This window comes from Oculina patagonica, chromosome 10, assembly GCF_052425735.1.
Source record: "Oculina patagonica isolate OP01 chromosome 10, crgOcupat, whole genome shotgun sequence".
Lineage (NCBI taxonomy): Eukaryota > Metazoa > Cnidaria > Anthozoa > Scleractinia > Oculinidae > Oculina > Oculina patagonica.
The window spans coordinates 20,710,413-20,732,461 of NC_135767.1; the positions used below are offsets into that span (position 1 = coordinate 20,710,413).

The 22,049-nt window shown below is 40.0% G+C and overlaps 1 protein-coding gene and 1 pseudogene across 2 annotated transcripts in view; both read right to left on the minus strand.

Moving 5' to 3' along the window:
* Positions 1-12,651, minus strand: part of LOC144629188 (uncharacterized) — a 107,760-nt pseudogene extending 95,109 nt beyond the window's left edge. Inside the window, exon 1 of the transcript XR_013566311.1 lies at positions 12,529-12,651. The product of XR_013566311.1 is annotated as an uncharacterized LOC144629188 (transcript). The remainder of the gene's footprint in view (positions 1-12,528) is intronic.
* Positions 12,652-15,449: 2,798 nt separating this feature from the next.
* On the minus strand, positions 15,450-21,425 carry LOC144629186 (uncharacterized). The gene is made up of 4 exons (XM_078487404.1): positions 21,319-21,425; positions 17,838-17,970; positions 16,963-17,232; positions 15,450-15,898 (listed from the first exon to the last, which is right to left on the minus strand). The coding sequence occupies exons 1-4, from the start codon at positions 21,347-21,349 to the stop codon at positions 15,628-15,630; spliced, it is 705 nt and encodes a 234-aa protein (XP_078343530.1). The 5' UTR covers positions 21,350-21,425; the 3' UTR covers positions 15,450-15,627.
* Positions 21,426-22,049: the final 624 nt, after the last annotated feature.

The window sequence follows — 22,049 nt, forward strand, 5'->3', positions numbered from 1 at the left end:
GTGCCACCAGTTTTGGAACAGTGTCCAGAAGTCAACTGATAGAGTGCAGTTTATAAGTAGGTGTTGCAGAGTTTGTTGTTCGACGTTGCATAAGTTGCATATGGGGTTTTCTTATTAATTAGCATTGTTTCATTTTTCAGAGTCGTTCTCTGAATTAAGCGACATTTAGGGACCGTTCATTTTTTATGGGGTAGGGGGGCTGAATGGAATAGATAGGTAGTGCCTGTTAAATATAACCCGCCCACCTCCTTATTGAACATTTTTACCCCGGTCCGTCAACAAAAAAGATGTAAAAGATGACAGCTTAAACGTATCAAGCTAAACTTAAGAATATCAGACAAAATTGCAGTTTAAAGTGATAATAATAATACTGTGTGTGCTTTTGATAAACTGTTTACTGATGGGACGCGATTGTTAGGGTGGGTCAGATGTGTTTGCAACCAAATAGTCGATTGGATTGAGCTGATGCTGTTCTCTCGGTACATGACAAATTAGAGGGGTCCGGGGGCATGCTCCCCCGGGAAAATTTTAATTTTCAGAACCTCAGAAACGCTATTTTAGCCATTCTGATGGACGTTTATAGATGCCATTATAAAACACTTACAGGTAATTCCGTTTCACGAATTTTTTTTCACTGAGGCACAACCGCTTGCAGGATTTTTTTTTTCGACAAGTTTCCCTTGCAGAATTTTTTTTTTGGTAAAAGTCACCCCCCTCCGGTTATTTCTAATGGTCCGTCCCTAAAAACAACCGGAGTACCAGAATATGACCAAATATTACAAGCATCATGTTTCGAAAACAAAAATTCTTAAACAGAAATGTCTTCTCCTTCATTCCTTGTACTTTTCTGTAATTGATTTCCGTTATAGGTGGCAAGTAACCCCCCCCCCCCCCACCCCCCATGCTGTTACATAGATAAACTGTCATTTCTGTTTATGCTAGACTAGTATTAACTTATTACATTATTACACGCGGGTTCCCAAGACATGGCTTCTCCATCGAAGCACGTTTTCGAACATGTCCGTTTCAAGGCTGACTTGGGAAGTCAGTTATTGTGTGAAGTTTGGTAAGTCGTCGGCTTGCACGTAATCCAGTTCAATGGTTAGGCTGACCTCTTACAAAGTTTATCCATTTTTGCAGCGACAACCCTATTTTGGACGCCGAGGTGGCATCACCGTGTGGCCACAGCTTCTGTGGATTTTGCGTGGATCAATTCCGAGCGCACGGCAGGGCTAAAACATGCCAAAAGTGTCACCAAAATGTCACGGGGTTTTGTAAAAACCTGTTAGCAAACTCAGTTTTAGAAAGAGAGGAGGGCGAGTGTGTCTATTGCCATGAAAAGTTTCCACTCAACACGGCAACAGATCACGTGCGACGGTGCGTATTATTGCCGGTTGACTGCAATTTATGCAGTCTACCGGTAAAGAGGAAAGACTGTGTGCAGCACATGGAGGAATGCCTGTTAAGGGATGTCGTCTGTGCCTGTGGCTTAACTGTTAAAAAGAAAGATCAAGAAAGCCACGTCGCCACCACGTGCGGCTTCAAAGAAGAACCCTGTCCGTTTAAATGTGGGGAAAGCGTTAAAAGGTTAGTTTTAATACATTCTAAATAATTCATCTCTTATCAAAATAGTTGTATAAAAAATAGGGGGAAAGTGCTGCAGGCGTTTATAATTATATTGCTTCATGAATTTTCCCGGTTGGTGGCTAAAATCGTTGGCTCTGTTGTTGCCGGGTGCTTTATAAACCATTCGCAGTCGAAATCAACACACACGCGTTCGCAGACTATCGGAAATATACGTTACGTAACTCTGGTAGATTGTTCACATTCTTTATTTGCTTGTATTTCTCTACGATCGACGGATGCTTTAATTTTTTAATGCAATAGAAATACATTTGCATAGTTTTAGGGAGGGAAGGATTAAATTCGACGAAGCAATTTGTTGCTACATGTAATGTAATGACGCACATAAAGCAAATAGGTTAATGAACCGGAAAGATCAATACTTGATGAACGTTGTATCGCATTGGAAAAACTTGCTCGATATTCGATATCTGATCGTGAAGTTATCTCAGGCAAATTACACGTATTTTTAAAACAAGTGTTTTCTATGGAGCACGAAGCAACCACGTTTTTCTTGACATGAGGGGTTATTCCTGAGATCACCACTGTCAAGTTATTCAGTTAAGAACTCAGCGATTAGGTCTCACGCCAACACCATGTTACCCAGGATGTTACCCAAGCAACGCATGATATTTATTCGCCTTGGGAGAATATTTGCACACTACAAAAAAACTAGCATTGCATTGTATTACGCAGCTTTACTATACTGCTAGGAATCTAACGCGGGTTAAACACGTGATTAGCGCGGGCACACAGGGTGGGGGTAGGGAATTTTTTTTGGAAAAAAAAAATCGTAATAATTAGCTGATTGTACAGAAAGTGATTTAACACACACCCGTATTATTCTTTTGCGTGACTCGCATTTTTTAACATTCTGTAAATGATCTAAAACGCCCAGGGCGTCTATTGCATTTTAGGGGTCCCATGAGGGGCATTAAATAGATACGAAGCGTTTATTTCACTTTAACGTCAACAAAACAAACAAGACGCGTAGTTTCCTCGCGGAGTAAGTTAAAAACAGAGTTTGTGAGAAGGAGACTAATCCAATCTGCGCAGATTTTCATATTTTGATATCGACGTCTTCGCCATCATCGGAACCAAACATGTTGACATTGTTGGCCTCCTAGATGGTTGAGGCGATTCTTGGTGGGGGGAGGGGGGGGGGGGTACAGACACGGGGCGTTCATGGTTTCTGGTTGATACGCATCACTGTTCAGTATTTTAAGAATTAAAAAAGCCATTACTATATGAAAATATATTTTTTTTCATTAAAGGGTTCTCATCCCGACACACACGCTACGATGCAGTGCTGTGGCGACAGAATGCGCTGTTAAAGGGTGCCACAGTATCGTCAGGAGAGGAGAAGTACTGAACCATATATCTGCAGATCAGATGCGTCACTTCCATCTTTTAGAAGAAGAAAAAATAAACATTCTCTGGGAAGTGCAGAAAAAGGTGAGCTTACTTTGATATGATTACTGTTTTGAGAAATCACCATATTTTAACTTCAAAGTTTTAGTTCCGACCATCCTTCATCACAACCATAAAAGAGCATATCAAACAAGAGTGCAGATGAAGCAAAACCTTAAACTAGGCGAGAAATCGGCAGAAATCGTTTGAAATTCGGGGATATTCTAAGTTATATCTCTACATAAATCCCAGTAAAATCTTAGTAGTTTTCAGTTTGAGATGGTACAGAGGCCATCGCTCGCTTTAAGAGACCAATAAAAGCCACCAAAAAGCAGTTTTTCTTAATAACATAAAATATAATGATTTGAAAAATCATTCTGTTGCATGTTACTCGCAATCACAATCACAATTGAACAGTAGACTTTATGTTGGACATTAACTTTACCAAATTTAACGAATCTTGGTTACGCCGGGTCTTATATCACGTGATGTCTTTTGTCAAATTAGCGGGCGCGGAAATTAATGGCTGGGTCGTAAGAGTTTATAAACACACATACTAAGGGAGGGCCAAAGGCAATGAATGTAATTCCGTGTGCATTCATATCAGCAGATACTGCTTGACATGGAGCTAAAAAGCACTGGAGAAGTGGGGGTATTTCAGTGGAATTTACCTCAACCTCGTGGATTGCTATGTTCTCCAGAATTTCATAAGTTCGACAGGAAGTGGTGTCTCCTGCTAAATGACAAGGCTGTTGCCTTGGAGTTTAGTCAAGGAGTTAAACCAATCCACATGGATTTGAGGTATGTAGTCATTGATAAAAAAAATAATGTTAACTAAAACAGTACTACTGGCTACACTGGACACTATCTATTCTGTTTAGGTGGAAAAACTGACGTGTTCTATTGGAAATCCACGAATCTGATTGGTTTTCTACTTAAACAATAGAGTGTTTCTGTCGAGGAACTATCGGCTGAAAATATTTACACGGGGCAACTATCAGCCAACAGTTCCTCGACAGAAACACTCTATTGTCAAAATAGTGCCTTCCGCGCGTGGAAACTATCGCGTCACGTGAGCAATTTAAACAAATCAGATTGGGAGGGAAATTTAGTTGTGAATTATAATGGCTGATATGCCCTACGCTCGCGGGCACTAACGCGTCACGTAAGCAATTTAGACCAATCAGAATCAGAAAAAAATAAGTATAGAACTATAAGGGCTGATAGTAACTCCGCTCGCTAGCGTTATCACGTAACTCTGGAATTTAAAACCAATCAATATAGGTAAAATATACTGTGGTGAACTATAGCGCGTGAAAAAGGTTCTGGCTTCGCCCTCGTAAAAATCATGCGATGGAAACCAAGAGCTCTAATCTAATCTAAAAGAGTAGAGAATGCGAAAAAAGTGGCGGCCGGTTTTTACCCTTTGTAAAGAGAATTGTGGCCTATAAAGAAGATTTAGATATTTTGTTACCCTTGTTGCTAGATGTCAATATTATAATGGTACACGTCGCATCAGTAAAGCTCGCCACACTTACGCTATATTTTTTTTTTTCAGTTTCATTGTCAAATCATCGGACGGAAAGGTCCACATTTACATTTTGCGTGCCGTGGAACTAGCAGAGGGAACAATGGCCAAGCATCCCTTGAAAATGCCAGTGAACGGTGTGCGAAAAATAACAGCAAAGTTGGAATTGCTGGAGCCCCAACTGAACTAGTTGATTTCTATTTCTCTCAGTTCACTACATTTTTTCAAAAAAGATTATTAGAAAGAGTAATGTCATTTTAATATCAGGTCATATTGTTTATCTTGAGCGTACAAGGCAATCTTTCTGTCATTAAAGCTGAATATTTGAAGTGAGTAATTAAAAGTCGATCTAAGACAAGTTCCTACAGGGAAATATGGAAATAAATGAGCCATTAATGAAACTTTTAATCTGCCGTGGTGTTTTGACTTTATAAGTGGCCATGCATGTAGGACCTCTTAACGGCTCTAAATTGGGGCTTCTAATTACATTCAATGACCGAGTCTTAATAATAAGACTTTTCATGAGTCTTAAACAGTGAGAAATGAACACTTTTTAAGAGTCTAAAAATGGGATTGTAAACAATACATACAATGATATGGCAATTACAAGATGTCTTCAATATGGCAAATTTAAAGAATCTTAAAAAAGGCAGTTTTAAGGAGTCTTAGAAAAGGAGTGCTTCTAAGTCTTAAAAATGGGATTCTTTAAAACTGCCAGCTTTAAGATTGCAAAAAAGTAAAGTTGGCAGTTTAAAGGTGTCTTAAAGCTGGCAGTTTTAAGGAATCTTAAAGCTGGAAGTTTTGAGAAGTCTTAAAGATAGCAGAAGGAATCTTAGTTTTAAGGAGTCTTAAAGCTGGCAGTTTTAAGGAGTATTAAAGCTGGCAGTTTAAGGAGTCTTAAAGCTGGCAGTTTTAAGCAATCTTAAAGCTGGCAGTTTTAAGGAAGTTTAAAGCTCGCAGTTTTAAGGAATCTTAAAGCTGGCAGTTTTAAGGAGTCTTAAAGCTGGCAGCTTTAAGGAAGTTTAAAGCTGGCAGTTTTAAGGAATCTTAAAGCTGGCAGTTTTAAGGAGTCTTAAAGCTGGCAGCTTTAAGGAAGTTTAAAGCTGGCAGTTTTAAGGAGTCTTAAAGCTGGCAGTTTTAAGGAATCTTAAAGCTGGCAGTTTTAAGGAGTCTTAAAGCTGGCAGCTTTAAGGAAGTTTAAAGCTGGCAGTTTTAAGGAGTATTAAAGCTGGCAATTTTAAGGAAGTTTAAAGCTGGCAGTTTTAAGGAAGTTTAAAGCTGGCAGTTTTAAGGAATCTTAAAGCTGGCAGTTTTAAGGAATCTTAAAGCTGGCAGTTTTAAAGAATCTTAAAGCTGGCAGTTCAAAAGAATCTGAAAGCTGGCAGTTTTAAGGTGTCTTAAAGCTGGCAGTTTTAAGGAATCTTAAAGCTGGCAGTTTTAAGGAATCTTAAAGCTGAGTTTTAATTAGTCTTAAAGCTGGCAGTTTAAAGGAGTATTAAAACTGGCAGTTCTTAGGAGTCTTAAAGCTGGCAGTTTTAAGAAGTCTTAAAATTAACAGTTTTAAGGGGTTTTAAAACTGTCAGTTTAATAAAGACTGCTATTTTTATGACAGTGGATTAAAACTAGTAATTTTAAAGACATGATTTACATAAGGGGCTTTTTGTTAATTCTTTTTAGAGAAATTACATAAGGTACTTTGCCCAGATACTGACAATGATCCAACTTTTCAATGGAGTTCTAAATTCAGGTTCCATGCCTCAAACATGGTGTGGTGGTCTCATAACGCCAATTTATAAATCGGGTGGAAGAAGTGATCCGTCAAATTACCGTGGTATCTGCGTTTCGAGTTGTCTGGGTAAATTGTTTTGTTCTATTTTAAATCAAAGGCTTCTGGAGTATTTCAACACCAATCATATATTACACAGGTCACAGATCGGCTTCATGCCTAACAATCGAACAGCAGACCATGTTTTCACACTCCGAACTTTGATAGACAAGTACGTCCATAATCACAATGGCAAAATTTATGCCTGCTTTGTCGATTTTAGAAAAGCTTTCGACTCAGTCTGGCATAATGGGCTTTTAAGTAAGTTATTGCAAATTAATTTAGGGGGATCCTTCTACAATTTAATTAAAAGCCTTTATTCTAAGTCTTCTTGTTCGATAAAAATTGATCAGTATCAGACACGACCCTTTCAATATATGAGAGGTGTACGACAAGGTTGCGTTTTAAGTCCACTACTTTTCAACCTTTATACTAACGATTTACCGTTCTCATTTGAAAATATTCTGTCTGATCCTTTTGTCCTACCAAACGGTACAAAATTAAACGCTCTACTATATGCCGACGATTTAATTATTTTATCACGTTCCAAAACAGGTTTGCAAAACTGTCTTAACACATTAGACACATACTGCAACACGTGGATGTTGAGCGTAAATCCCAAAAAAACCAAGATAATGGTTTTTCAAAAACGTGCGAAAAAATGTACTGAACATGTATTTTACATAGGAAATCAAACAATTGATGTTGTACAAGATTACACTTATTTAGGAACCAAAATATCTTTTACAGGAAATTTTAAAATCTCACTTGATCACCTAAAAGAGAAAGGACTTCATGCACTTTTTAGTTTGAGACGACACACAAATTTTAGTAGATTGAAACCTTCTCTTGCCTGTAAAATCTTTGATGCAATGATATCTCCAATTCTGCTCTATAATAGTGAAATTTGGGGTGGTTATGTAAAATCTGATTTTAAGGCCTGGGATGGTTCACAAATTGAAAGAACACATCTACAGTTTTGTAAACGCTATCTTGAAGTCAGTAATAAGGCTTCTAATGTTGCATGTAGAGCTGAGCTTGGTCGATTTCCGCTCCTTATCACCATTAATCAAAGAATCCTCAACTATTTGATATATCTCCAAGAAAAGCAACCGGATTCTTTTGTTAGACAGTCTTTTTTAATTTCATTAGAACTTCACACCGCTGGTAAAAATAGTTTTTACTCTAATCTTATGAAGATATCCGAATATTTTAATTTTGGTAATTTTAATCCTGATTTAGTAGACACCGCAAAAGTGACAATGTTTCTGCAGTTAATGAAACAGAAATATATTTCGTATTGGCAGCATACTCTACAGCATTCTCAAAAACTAGAATTTTATAGATCTTTTAAGAACGAATATGCTACCTCCAATTATCTAGAGTTAAGGACGGTGCCTACTAATAACAAAGTATTTTTGCCCGGCCGATGACTATACAAGAAATGTAGATGTTACCAAGGGCTACTTAAATTCAAAAAGAAAATTGGGGGTAGCCACGCAAATTTTCGAGATAATTTGGTTTGAAATCTGGAAAAAAGTGCTGACGTGGCATTTTAAAATAAAGTAAAACTAATACAATTTCCTTGCAAATTCCATTTGAAATTGGTTTTTCATGAACAAAATCAACATTAAATATAACAATCTTTACAATAACTAACAAATAATGTCTTCGGAACTGCGTGTTCCACGTTTTTATTTACAAAATAATTGCATTTGAGCCATTTTTGACTCGAGCAGCTCTCACTTGCGCGGCCCGGAAAATCGGCCTAAATTTTTTTTTCACTTAATGAAAAATTAAACATGTGCTCTATAGACTTACCACTTACATTTTATAAAATAAAAAGTAGGGGTCACCACGCGTTTTTAAAAGTTATACCAGTTGTTATCAGGTTCTATGAAATCGCTTTTGGGGTCTGTTACAGTTTTCCTGTCCCCTCCCTAGCGAGTTGAATATTTGCATCTCGCGCGTGCACTACGCCATTTGTCACGGTTAGCAGTTTGCGGGTAACGTTTTAGCGCCTAGCGATTTGTTTTTAACTGCTAATGTGAGCCATTTTCGGTGGTTAGCGGTCAATGGTTACTGATATGTTGCTTTTCCGCTGTTTCTGGCTTAGCATATGTCCATAAACTGGATTTCGTCGCAGAGAAAACTTTCTTGATTTTTAGTTGCGCGCTTGTTCGCGTAGTCGAATTCGTCATTTTGAGCGAGCAAATTAATTAAAAGAGCGCGCGCCCAGTGTGATCGATGCATTGCGTGATGCGCAGAACAAGTGCGCAGTAGCAATAGGAGGCACCGTCCTTAACTAGGAGAGTTTCTGGTAGGAGAACATTAGCTAAATTACGAATTAGCAATCATAAGTTAATGATCGAACTAGGCAGATATAACAATACGCCCAGACATAATAGGCTCTGCCCGGTCTGTGATTGTAATAAAACCGAAGATGAAATTCATTTTCTCTTTTATTGTTCCAAATATGCAACAATAAGAGATAACTTTTACAAGACAATACAGCCTATCATCTTAAATGTCAGCCAACTACCAGTGCCTGACTTGATTTTAGAATTAATGAATTCTCCCGATCGTTTTGTGACCATGCAATTGATTAAATTTATATCATCTTGTTTTGATTTACGTAACAAAATACTATCAATGTAATTAATTTTATATGAATCATTTTTGTTTTTTACTATATATTATTATTTTATTATTTTTATTATTATTATTACTAAATAAGTTTACGCTTTTGCAATATTGTAACAAATTTACAGTCATGCAAATAAAGCTTGTTGTTGTTGTTGTTGTTACCTTCGATTTTAATGCGGTTGTTCCAGATTATTTCATTGTGTGGAAATGTGTCGTTTTGAAAGGCTTGTTTTGTACTTTGCCAATGTTTTAAAACTTCGCAATAGAAACTTGGGAGGCGGTTAAGTTGCAGAGAATTGAAATCGTAGTTGCAGTGCGTCAGAAAAGACAGTCCTCCATAATTTTCCAACGCGATCTCAGGAATAACCTTCCAGGATGCATCAGTTCTGGTTTGCAAACGTGGTATCCAGGCAACCTTTAAAGCTTTATTCATAATGTCAAAATTAGTCATCTTGAGTCCGCCGTGTTTTTTCTCGCCAATAATAGTTGATTTTTTTATCTTTGCGGGTTTTCCATCCCAAATAAAGTTAAAAATTAATTTTTCAATTTCCGTTTGATAAATTTTTCTGGGATAACAAGAACAGACGCGTTGTAGATTAATTTAGAAAGTCCGAAAGTTTTAACAATGTTTATTTTCCCGTATAGTGTTAAATTTCTTCTTTTCCAACTGTTAAGCGTCTTTTCTAAGTTTTGGATTTTCTCTGCAAAGTTTAACTCGTCAGTTTTATTTGTGTCATACGAAAAGAAGATACCAAGAGCTTTTATTGGATCCCGCGGCCAGCGAAAGCCGAAGGGAGTTTCGGTTTTATTTTTCCATTGACCAAGCCACATTCCTTCAGACTTTGTGACTTTTGTGGTGTTAATTTCTAAGCCAGAGAGATTTTTGAACTTATCAAGTAGATTAAGCAAGTGGTCAACCGAATGGCACGAATAAAAACAGTGGTATCATCTTCATATAGAGAGACTTTAATTTCTTTCTCACCTACAATGATGCCTTTTATGCCGGTATCATTTTTAATTGCTCTCGCGAGCATTTCTATGCCAATTACGAACAATAGTCCGGACAAGGGACAACCTTGTCTAACACCTCGTTCTACGGAAAAAAATTCTGACGCAAATCCATTATTAAGAACGCAGCTGGAAACATTATTATAAAAAATTTTAACCCAGCTTTGAATGTCAGGCCCGAAATTGAATTTTTTAAGGCAGCTGTTTATGAAATCCCATTCTATGGTATCGAAGGCTTTCTTGAAGTCTATAAATAGGGCGATTCCAGGAATGTTGTTCTCTTCTGTGTAGTTCATGATGTCAGAAATTAAACGAACATTTTCACCAATGTACCGGTTTTTTATGTAACCGGTTTGATCAGGGTTAATAATTTTTGGAAGAACCTTTTCTAGCCTTTTTGCAATGACTTTCGTTAAAATTTTATAATCAGTATTAAGAAGAGATATTGGTCTAAGGTTGTCAAGTACAGTGGTATCTTTGTTCGGCTTCGGGATGAGTGTTATAATTCCCCGTCTTTGAGATATCGATAGTTTTCCGCTATCGTAGGCATAATCAAAACATTTTAACATATCGGAGTGTAGTTCTTTCCAGAAGTGTTTATAGAATTCTGCCTGAAACCCATCTGTACCTGGCGATTTTTCATTTTTGAACTCGTTTAACGCTTTTAAGCATTCCGCCTGAGTCACTTTTACCTCGCACGACAACATGTCGTCATTTTCTAACGGGGTGATGTTTTCCGTGAAACTGCGGCGAGGGTCGTCTAAAGTCGAAGATCCTTGCTTATCTGATGTATAGAGAGTTTTATAGAAGTGCGTTTGTTCCTGTAGTATTTTTGATTGGTCGTTAGTAAAACTGCCATCTGAAAGTTTCAATTTTGTAGTTGTCTTTCTTTCATAGTTTCGTTTTTCCAAGCCATAGAAATATCTCGTGTTTCGTTCCCCGTGCTCATGCCATCTGACCTTGCTTCTAAGAATCGCACCATTCGTCTTATGTTGCATGATACTTTTTAAGCGGGATCTAACATGATAAATTTCGTTGATTATTTGCTTGTTGTTGGGTTGTTTTTCAGCCTTTTTGTAAAGTTCATTGATTCGATTTTGGAGGTGAATTTCTGTAGATTTTCTTTTCTTTGCTTTATTTTTAGAATATTTAATCGTAAAACCTCTTATTTCCATCTTAATTAAATCCCACTTGAGGGTTAAGTCGTCGACGTCTTTATATTTTTTTCTAAAATTTGGAATTTCCGCACGCAAACCGGAGACATAGGTTTCATCTTTAAGAAGCGATTGGTTAAACTTCCAGAATCCGGGACCTTTTTTATGTTTCAGTTCATCGGATTTTAAGTGTATCAGTGTTGCCGAATGATCTGTTTCGGGTGCGTATACGATTTTGCAATTGTTGGTTAAATCATTACCGGGGTTCTACTGTATATTTCTTAGCCCTTGAAACGAACCCAAAATTTGAAACGTCTTTCCGTTGACATGTTTCTCACTGCAGAGGGTAGAGGTAGTCATTTCGACGCACGAATTTCAATGTGAGGGGTCATGAATGGTCTATCAAAATTTTACAGTGCTTGCAAAATTAGGCTTCTGTTCGGAATGCTCCCAAAATTTTAGTGGGTGCTCGAATGCTCGTCACACTTGCTCGGGTCGCATATTTTTACAAGTGCTCGCACGCTAAGTTTTAAGTAGAGGTAGCTTTTTGATAAGTGCTCGATGCTCGCAAGGCTAACTTATGTCAATGTTCGTGCTCGCAAAGGAAAACGCTCTGCTCGCATGCTCGCAAATGCTCGCAAAGACCATTCGATAGCCCTAATGCGGGTAAAACGCGCAGAAATTGTTCCGGTTGGTTTTTTCTTTAAAGAAAGCGAAATGCAATCTAGTATGACAAATCAAACCGAAATAATGACTGTTCTTTCGACGACCGCGTGCGATGACGAACGTGAAACGAGGAAACAATTTTTTCCGCAAACTTCAAGAGTCATTCAGAACCAGATTCTTCGGTCTTGAAGTTATATGCCTTGTGCAATTTCATTCAACCCTCGGAATTGGCTTTCTCTGGATGGCTCGGACTTTCTGAGTGTGCTCAGGTTTTCTAAAATCATACATGACTCGGCGTCTCGGTTACTCTTGGATTTTTCCATTCGCCACTCATACCTAACCGTACATCCTTATTTATTTGCGTTTTCAAAACCTTTAAAATCATCCTGTACGCAAGCGCTCGATCGTGTTCAGTCTTTGGCATAAAGGAGCGCGCGTATCTGCTAGAGGGTAAATAAGGTCCTTTAAGCTTAAAGTTTTGAAAAACTTGGCATAATCTTTTGTGTGATGTACATGCAACTATAACACAGCTGGATCACTCGGTTGCATGGTCATTATAGTTTAGTGTGCAACTGCTGAAACTGCCTACAGAAAAGGAAATTACTACTACGGTCCCAAAAAAGTGATGTGTACTAGCTATGTCTTAAAACAAAGTGAGATTCACTTACCTAGGCCTAGGGCAAAAGCTGCGGTAAACAAGATCATTCTCCTCCGAATTCACTCGACTCGATACGCACTTACTCGTACTCGATACGCAAGACGTATTTTGCGGTGTATTTACATTAAAGAAGCTGCCAATAACACAGTTATCCCAAGGTTATGCCCCAGTCTACCTTGATAACACAGGTATCCCAAGGTTATGCCCCAGTCTACCTTGATAACACAGGTATCCCAAGGTTATGCCCTAGTCTACCTTGATAACACAGGTATCCCAAGGTTATGCCCTAGTCTACCTTGATAACTCAGGTATTCCAAGGTTATGCCCCAGCCTATCTTGAGCCAGGTACACGACTAATTCGTGATAGCGAAAGACAATAGCGGCGAGCGAAAAAGGTCTGGAACGAACAGGCTAGCTCTGATCGCAGTGATAGTACCCATTCTCGTACCCAGAGCCACTTGCCTCTTTTAGCCGGCTGAGCCTGTGCACGAGAAACAAGTGGCTCTGGGGACACATGATTTGTTTGGCTAGATTTTAACAAAAGGAACAGCCAATCATATGAACAAATTTTAAAATACCTTTGTCATACGAGGGTTTAAACGGTTGATTTGATTAGCTAGAATTGAAACTCCGTTTTTAAAATTCTAGCTAATCAAATCATGTGTTTCCAGAGCCACTTGTTTCTCGTGCACAGGCTCAGCTTAAGTCGACAAGCGGCTCTGGAGACAATAATGTGTTCGTACCGTAGCCGGAAAATGCGTTTTCACTTTGTGATCCATTTGTTTGATAGATGACTGATGTGACATTGTTTTTTTTAAGGCAATAATCAAAGAGGATCAAACTATTTTGATCACCCTGTGTTTAGCTTGGGCTTTTTTGCGCATGGGTGGAGCGAGGAGATGTGTGGCATGGGTCGGGCGAGAAGATGTGTGTGTGTGTGGCGGGGGGGGGGGGAAGGGGGGGCTTAAAGAGCTTCTCGCTTGTTTAATCGAAAAGTATAAAAGCATCGTGAAACTTAGACAATGTGTAGTGCTCTCAAAAATTGTCATTTTAATTTAATAAAATACCCTTAATGACGTCGCAGTCGCGTCTTCATTTCTGAGAGCTGTATCTTGGATAAAATAATAAAGATACATACTGAAAGAAATTGATGTGTAAGTTATCTAACAAGAATATAATTTTCAGAATTTTTTCTTGTGGAGGTTGTTGAAACCCCGTTGATAGCATGCATCGTTTGTGCTTTGCTGGTTTAGCTTGCACATAAACCAGTATGGCCAGTTTTTTATATACAGTCGAAGCTCTCGTAAGCGGACACCCTCGGGACGCGAAAAAAGTGTCCGTAACTGTAGCTGGCCGCTTACGAGAATGGTTCTCGTAAGCGGCCACTAGAGGTGTAGGGTATAGATGGCCGCTTACGGGAGCTTGCCGAGCTAACAATAACTGGACGGACGTGAATAACGAAAAAACAAACACTGAAAGATGGTTCTGTAATTACTGTAAAATCATTGTCACGAACCGCGAGGTGAAGTTGATTGATAAAAACAAAATAAAGAGGTTGTTTGTAGAATTTTCTTTGGAACGTCCGCTTACGGGAGCTTAAAAACAGAGAAAAAGTCTAAGTCGTAATCTCTGCAAGTGTCTGCGGCCGCTTACGGGAATGTCCGCATACGAGAATGTAAAAATGCAGAGTTTGTATGGGAGTTAAAACGGGGTTTCAAACAAGGTGGGCGTAAGTAGAGCTGTCCGCTTACGAGAGTGTCCGTTAAGAGAGCTTCGACTGTATCGTGTAGCTTTTCAAGACTTTCAAGTAGTGGAGTCTAGTCGAGGCAGAACGAAACGATTTACAATAGTGGCATAGCACTATTAAAAGACACTATTCGTTTAAGCTGACAACAACACAGATATAATTGCGATCTCGCACAATATAAAAGTAAATCAGAATTATCATCCTGCTTCGCCAACAATATAGTTGCTTGGTGGTTGGCAACAAAAGGCGGGGTTTTCCAAATACAACAGCCCCATAACTCCACGCGCACTGCGCTTTAACCTGGAGAGAGGCCTGGGACTAGACAAAATTGAGTTTTGTTCAGCCACTTGCGCCAGGGAGCATTACCGTATTTACTCGAATAAGCGCCGCGGTGCTTATTTAATTTTTCGCGCCTCAAGTGCGGCGCTTATTCGAGGGCGGCGCTTATTTAAAATTTGAACGCCACAAATAATCTAATCTTTTACAGTAATGGAAAATAACGTCCTTTGATTGATGTTCTAGCAAAGTTCGCGGCCTTCACAACATTTACAGGACTACGTATTTGTAAGAATGTTGAATAGAAAACTAATGGGCAAGCGGAAAAACAGGGCGGCGCTTAACTGCAAAACATCGCTTTTGATGGAAAGAAACGTCGAAGTTTGTTTTAGAGTTGTTCTGTGGTGCTGTTTTTGGTTGAACGGAATTCCTCGAATAAGCGCCGCATCGGGACTGCGGCGCTTATTCGGGGGCGGCGCTTATTAACTTTTTTGTCCCAAATGCGGCGCTTATTCGAGGGCGGCGCTTATTCGAGTAAATACGGTATTTAAGCAATAAACCACACTCTCTAGGGCTTTACTGGCGTAATAAAACCACGCAGGATGTTGGGAGAACACGAGAAAAGCTTGTAAATCACGAGCCGCAGGGTATTTCGGCTATTACGATACGAAATCTTTCTTCGCTCAATTCTTCGCTCCTGTTTACCGGGACTTTACCGGTACAATAGTACATAGGTTTGGCAACTATATTGACCAATCAGGGCGCGCGTAGAATCTAAGTTATTTTATAAATCGGGATAATAAACATACAGGTAGAAGACCACAGCCCAGTATTTCTCTTATCGTTTACAAACAGATCTCAAAGTATAATGACGGTACAAAGAAAGTCTGACATGTTTAACCAAAAAAATATTTATTAGTAAAAATTAATATGCCTCTACATAACTTTTCATAAAAGCGCAAAACGCCGTTTCAATCCCTTGCTAATTGGTTAATATGGTTTACAGAAACGAAAAGAAATTCGCTGTTCCTAAAACCTAGAATCATCCTCAGATATAACGAGCTAACTGAACCTGGTTTTTTTTGTTCAGAACTTAACAAAGAACAGAAGTGACGCGATAGCAAACAGCAGAGCCTGCAAGACACTACTTTTGAGGCCAGCAGCTGCGTTGTATGGGTTGACAAGATCTTTCACGCCATCGCATTGATCTTTTCCGGTCGCCCCAGGATCCCGATTGTTGGAACAGAAAGGATTGTAGTCGCCAAAACTCAAGTCTAACGCTTCCTGGACAGTAGAGGGAAAAGTGCAATCAGAGTCCATCAACTTCTTGAGGCATTGCTTTGCTTTGGCTTGTTCCCTGTTGAGTTCAATGATATATGATTACAAAATTATCGTCGCGAACTATCACCACTTATAGTTTTATTACTCAGGCTTATACGAAGAATGTAGAAAAGCCTGAATTTAAAAATTGGAAGGTTTTTTTTTTCATCCTGGCGCAAATCGCCATCTGACGTCTTCTGCGCGTGCACAATATATGAGTATGCATAAAAAAAGGTCAGCGGAAGTGTTTCAAGAGTAGCTAAGAGTGTTTGCACGATTGAACAAGAGATAGAAGCGAAGGTATCTGTCTTTAGTGGAATCTCGGAGATTGTAAGCTTGAATACTGTGTGCTAAATCCATGGAAGACCAACCGTTTAACATGACGAAAGTCAATTTCGGAACAGTTCGGTCCAATAACTTAACGAAAAACCTTTACGAGTGAACTCTTCCATCGAGAATCCTAGATTTAGTGAGCTCTCTATGGAGTTGGAAACGTTAGTAGAGAATCGTCTTTTAACTGCCGTTACTGACGCCGTTGAACATTTAAACAAAAGCTTAACAACTGAAATGCAACCGATATATAAAAATAAAAACAAAGATAATTATTCATGTAACCAAGCTTATTTCCAAAGAGAAGCCTGAGTACACGCAGTTATGCGTCAAGTTTCTCCCATTCTGAGTGGTGTAAAGTGATCCCGTGACACAAAAGTGTTCATCCATGGAGAGAAACTTACATTCGTTAGCATAAACCAGTGGCCGACAAGTGGAAAAAGTGCAACCTGATTGGCTACACAGGTGAAGCCTATTTAACAATTAAACGGCACCAATCAGATTGCGCGTTTGCCAATAGATGGCCTCGCTAGACGGCTCTCGGAGCACTCGCTCAGTTTTTCGCTGAATTTTGTCGTTCAAATCCTTCAATAAATCAATTCTAGCGATATTCTTTGTTAAGTAGATCACCCACCAGGGCTATGAATAAACAATTAGACGACTCGCTCTCGGTTTCTATCGTCTTTGATAGTTGACAGTTAAAATTTTATCTCTATTTTCGGAGGAAGGGGTGGTCGTAAATTTCAAAGCTGCTGTACTGTTGTGACTTACTGGCAAAGAGACGGGTCTGACTTGTCTGCGGCGAACTTTTCGTGGAAAGTTTTCACGCAGGCGTTTGCGTCACTGCTGAATGAGGCAGAGCACGGGGAACTGATTGAATGCGGCGGAATGGTTGGTACTTCCAGCGAGCCTTCAAAACACAATGCGTTTTCTTTGAAACTCTGACGAACTATGCCATTGATCTGGCTATCTGTCAGCTGACCATCAGTACAAATCTGGATTGATTTGCTGACACACGTCACCATTTGGTTAAATTTGGCACTGCAACAGAAAACATAGCGGTTAAAAATGAAGCCACCCCCTCCCCTCTCTCTTTTCACCTATCATATTTTCTTCTTCCCACCCTCCTAGGGAGGGAGGCGCGGTGGCCTTATGGTTAGTGCGCCGGACTCCGGATCGAGCGGTCCGGGTTTGAGCCCTTGACGGGGTTTCTGTGTTGTGATCTTGGGCAAGACACTTTACTCTCATAGTGTCTCTCTCCACCCAGGTGTATAAATGGGTACCGGCGGCATAATGCTGGGGGTACCCTGCGATGGACTAGCATCCCATTCAGAGGGGATAGAAATATACGTACGCTGCTTAATGCTACAGAAACTGGGATAAGCTCCGGCAGTATGGGCCGCTTGGCTCGGGGCTTCCCTCCCTCCTGCTACAAAAGGAGTTAAGGCAAACCTCGACGGCAACGGCGACGGAAACGTCGCCAATTCATGAAAGATTTAAGGAAATTTTCTTTGCAACTTGCAACGCAACGATAACGAATGAGAAACATTGCAAGTCGCAGAGGTGGTATCACAATTATCGCAATTAAGCAGGCAAGTTTTTTTCGAACAAGGGAACATGGACTCCACCCCCCACCCCCACCTTACCTGCAATCTCCTTTGGGGTCTTCCTGGAGTTGTTTATAGAATCGCGTGTTGCATTTTAACGCATCACAGAAGTACTCCATAAATGTACAGCTGCCAACATTTGGAAGCACTGCCTCACTTCCAGAAAAAAGCACTAAAAAGGATGAGAACAACAGAAAAAAAAATCATGATACGCTCAGGGGCTCAAAGACTAAGTAAGGCCCAGGCCAAACATCGAACTTCACATGAGACGAACCTAATGCAATTTAGTAGAAGCTATGATTATATAATTGTTTTTGTCATTTGCATTAGGTTCGACTCATGTGAGGTTCGACGTTTGGCCTGGGCCTAAGAGGTCCGTAATATGCCGGATCTGTGGAAAATTGACGTAAAAGCCGTTCCAATAAAAAAACAACATTTTCAACACTTAGGGAAGGACTTTCACTTACGCAAGATACCTCTCCAGGCCCGTAACGAGGATTTTGCATGGGGGGAGGGGGGTGCGTATGAGCGCCTCCGGCGCGAAATCCTGACCGCCGCAGGCGCGATTACGTAGGGGGGTCTGTAGACTGTCCACAGCCCTCTATTTTTTCGTGTTTTTTCGATCGAAGAGCGCGCGGTGAGAACGGCAAGAGAACTGGACGCCAGCGCAAAACGGAGGAAGCCTCCCGCCCCCCTCCCCCGCACGCTCGCGCTTCGCGCTCGCTTTGTTTTCTTTTTTGCGTTGAAAAATCGAGAGGCTGTGGACAGTCTAGGGGGTCTGGGGGTATCCTCCCCGAGGAAATTTTGAAAAATAGGTTATCTGAGACAGCATTTCGTGCGTTTTGAAGACAGTTTGTTAGGAAAAAAACAGAACCTCAAAAACGTAATTTACGATTTGTTTAGCTAACAATGGCGGCAGTACATAGAAGGAAGACAGGAAAAAGATAGCTTTCTTCATTTCAGTGTCAAATGGTAATTACATAAATCAGCCAGAGTCGGTTTGTTGATCTTTTAGCGCTGTGGCAAGCTCCAACCTTCTTAGGTGCTTCCGAGCCCAACAAGTACCCAGTGTCCTCACTTTTTGGTAGCGCCTGGGAATATTAATGGCACTTCGAACGGTTCGACTATGAAGGACATTAGGTAGAATGTATCGTTGAAAGTAACCTAGAATCACACAGTTTGGTCCAAAATATACCACACGAATCTACAAATGGTGGACCTTCAACCTAAAGGACCATATTGAATGTAAAAAGTCGAAGTACAGAAATACCATTTCCTTTTATTTATTTATTTTAATATTTTTTTCACAATGAGTGGACTTCCAAGGCTCGAGGGGGGGGCGCGGACGCACCCATCGCACCCCACCTCCCTACGGGCCTGCTCTAAAGAATTAGATGAGCAAAAGCCTGCAAACTACGCGTTTTTTATGTGCGAGTGTTGGATAATTTTTTTCGCGTATTTGGCCTTGGAGTCCCAAACGCAGAGGTTGAGACGAGACGAAAAATCTCCCCCAAGCCTCTCCTGGTTTCGAATTCGAGAAGGCGCTCGCCCGATCACAAAATGCACTCGCCTTTATGTAAGCTAGATTCTGGTAGTTAGACTCTGGTGGAAAACGGACGTCGACTCGCGACTTCTTCGCTCCTTATTTTTACTTATTTTCGCAAGAACTTAATTACGCAAAAATTGTTAAAAGAGGCGACTTGTGGCAAGTCTAGTTCCGACGGTGTCCGCGGCGACTTGGAGACAATTGACTGTACCTTTATAAATTTTGAACAGTATGTTATCTTTATCGTCGGAATGGGTTTTTTTCTTACGTGGACTGGTGTGTCTTAAAATTGCCAGGAGGTCACAAAGAGCTCGAAAAGTCAAAAACAACTTCAGGAATTATAATATATGGAGAGGAAAACAGAAAACCTAAAATCCATGCACTAGAATCGCTTTGAACGACTCCGAATGTCATAGAAACACAAGTTATACACAGAAGTGGGCAGGTAAGTTGATTTTGTTTAATCTTTTTCCCTTATTTTGAATTATTTTTCACGATCGTTAAATTCCCATACAAAAAAAACTCTTATACAGTCGAAGCTCTCTTAACGGACACTCTCGTAAGCGGACAGCTCTACTTACGGCCGCCTTGTTTGAAACCCCGTTTTAACTCCCATACAAACTCTGCATTTTTACATTCCCGTAAGTGGCCGCGGACACTTTTAGAGATTACGACTTAGACTTAATCACTTTCTTTTTGTTTTCAAGCTCCCGTAAGCGGTCGACCACCCCAAAGAAAATCCTGTTAACAGCCTCTGTATCTTGTTTTTATCAATTAACTTCACATCGCCGTTCGTCACTATGATTTTACAGTAACTACAGTACAATGTTTCAGTGTTTGTTTTGTCGTCATCGACGTCCGTCCGGTTATTGTTAGCTGGGTAAGCTCCCGTAAGCGGCCATTTATACCCTTACACCTCTAAGGGCCGTTTACGAGAACCAATCTCGTAAGCGGCCAGCTCCAGTTACGGACACTTTTTTCGCGCCCCGAGGGTGTCCGCTTACGAGAGCTTCGACTGTATTAAATAACGTTATTACGCAATGTCATATGTTGACGGTCCTTTCAGGAGCCTGTGCATGTGATCAGAGTTCGAAAATACTGTGTCACACATTGCGCAATTGAAAAAAGACACAAATTACAAAAGTTACGCCAGCCGATTGTAAGATAGCCTCCCACGCAGTCGTTCTTAGGGCTGATCAATTAAGAATCGGAAACCAAGAGTCAGCTTAAGAGTAAATAAATAATGTTTGTCCATGCATGGATAAAATATTCTACTCTGGTTTGCTTGCAGTTAGTTGCACTCCGGTTTGCTTGCGGTTAGCTTTAATTTGTTAGTAAGGGTAGCACTATTTTCAAATTTATACCTCTAATTTAAGATTTGACTCATTGACTCATGACTCATTGACTCATTTGACTCATAAAAACTTTAGTCTCGTCTTCAAGAGGCGTTATAAACCTAAGCCGACCCTGAGCCAACATTAAACTCGAAGACACGAACCGGTACGGATTGAAACTGTACAATCCATCTTTAAAACATGAAGAGTATACAAAGAATCAACCTAAGTTTTCTTGGGCTTTACAAGCGCAGACTAACTAACTAACCTGAACTAACGCATTCAGTGGAAGCAATAAAGATGGGGTACTTTATAATTTCGTGTCACAAAAACACGAGGAGGGTTTCACAATCCTACAATAGATCGATTTTTTGTGTATTTTAGTCTTTCGCGTATACTGGCGTGAGTTTGGGTGTAGATGACCTCATTTACAGCGAATCGTTAGCGTAGAATCTTTAAAAACTTGGCGTAACCTTTTGCGTGTAATGTACATCGAAATGGAATACATTATGCCGCTATCCCCGATTCACATCATCGTTTGCATGCAAATGCTGAAATTGCCTTAAAAAAAACTGAACTCGGCACTAATGCCGAATAATATGTAACAGCTATGTCTTTGAGAAAAGTGAGATTCACTTACCTAGGGCAAAAACTACGGTAAAGAAGATCATTCTGTTCCGATTTCACTACTCGCCACGGCGTGTTTCCGGGGTGTTTACACAAAAGGAGCGGCGAACGCCACAGGCTCCCCAAGGTTATGCTCTAAGCAGACTCACGTGGTTGTGAGTCACGCAAAAAATGGAATACAACTTTTAGTTTAGGGTTGGCGAATGGTCCTTCGAAAAAATGCGAGTTTCGCAGACTTCTAGCCAAACTTCAGGGGTCTGGACACCTCGAATTTTTCTGCGACACCTTCTTGGAGTTTCACTTCCTTTTTTTAGAAATATATCTCGCCGTCTTGCTAATTCTCGAATTAACCATTTGACACCATGGAAACCGAAAAGATAACGCCTAGTTTTGTTGACATTAAGAGCTAACATCATGAGTAAAAACTCTAAAAAACGCATGCATAAAAAGATTTTGGTCACTAATTGAAACACTTTTCAATCGACTATCATATTCTATGCTTGTTTCTTGGAAAAATCGCAAAATCGCTTAAAGCTAATTCTCACATGCATGAGCGAAGGTACTTCGGTAATTAGTCATACTTTTAGCACTGTTTCGCTGTGTAAGTCCCCTTTATTAAACTCTTCATTTACCTACCAAGGGCAAAAAATAATGCTAAAGAACGTCATCTTCTCTTCTTCTAGCTCTTCGGTCCCCCGAGACTTTTCGGCGAGTTGTATTTACGTAAAAACAGCTGGAAACATC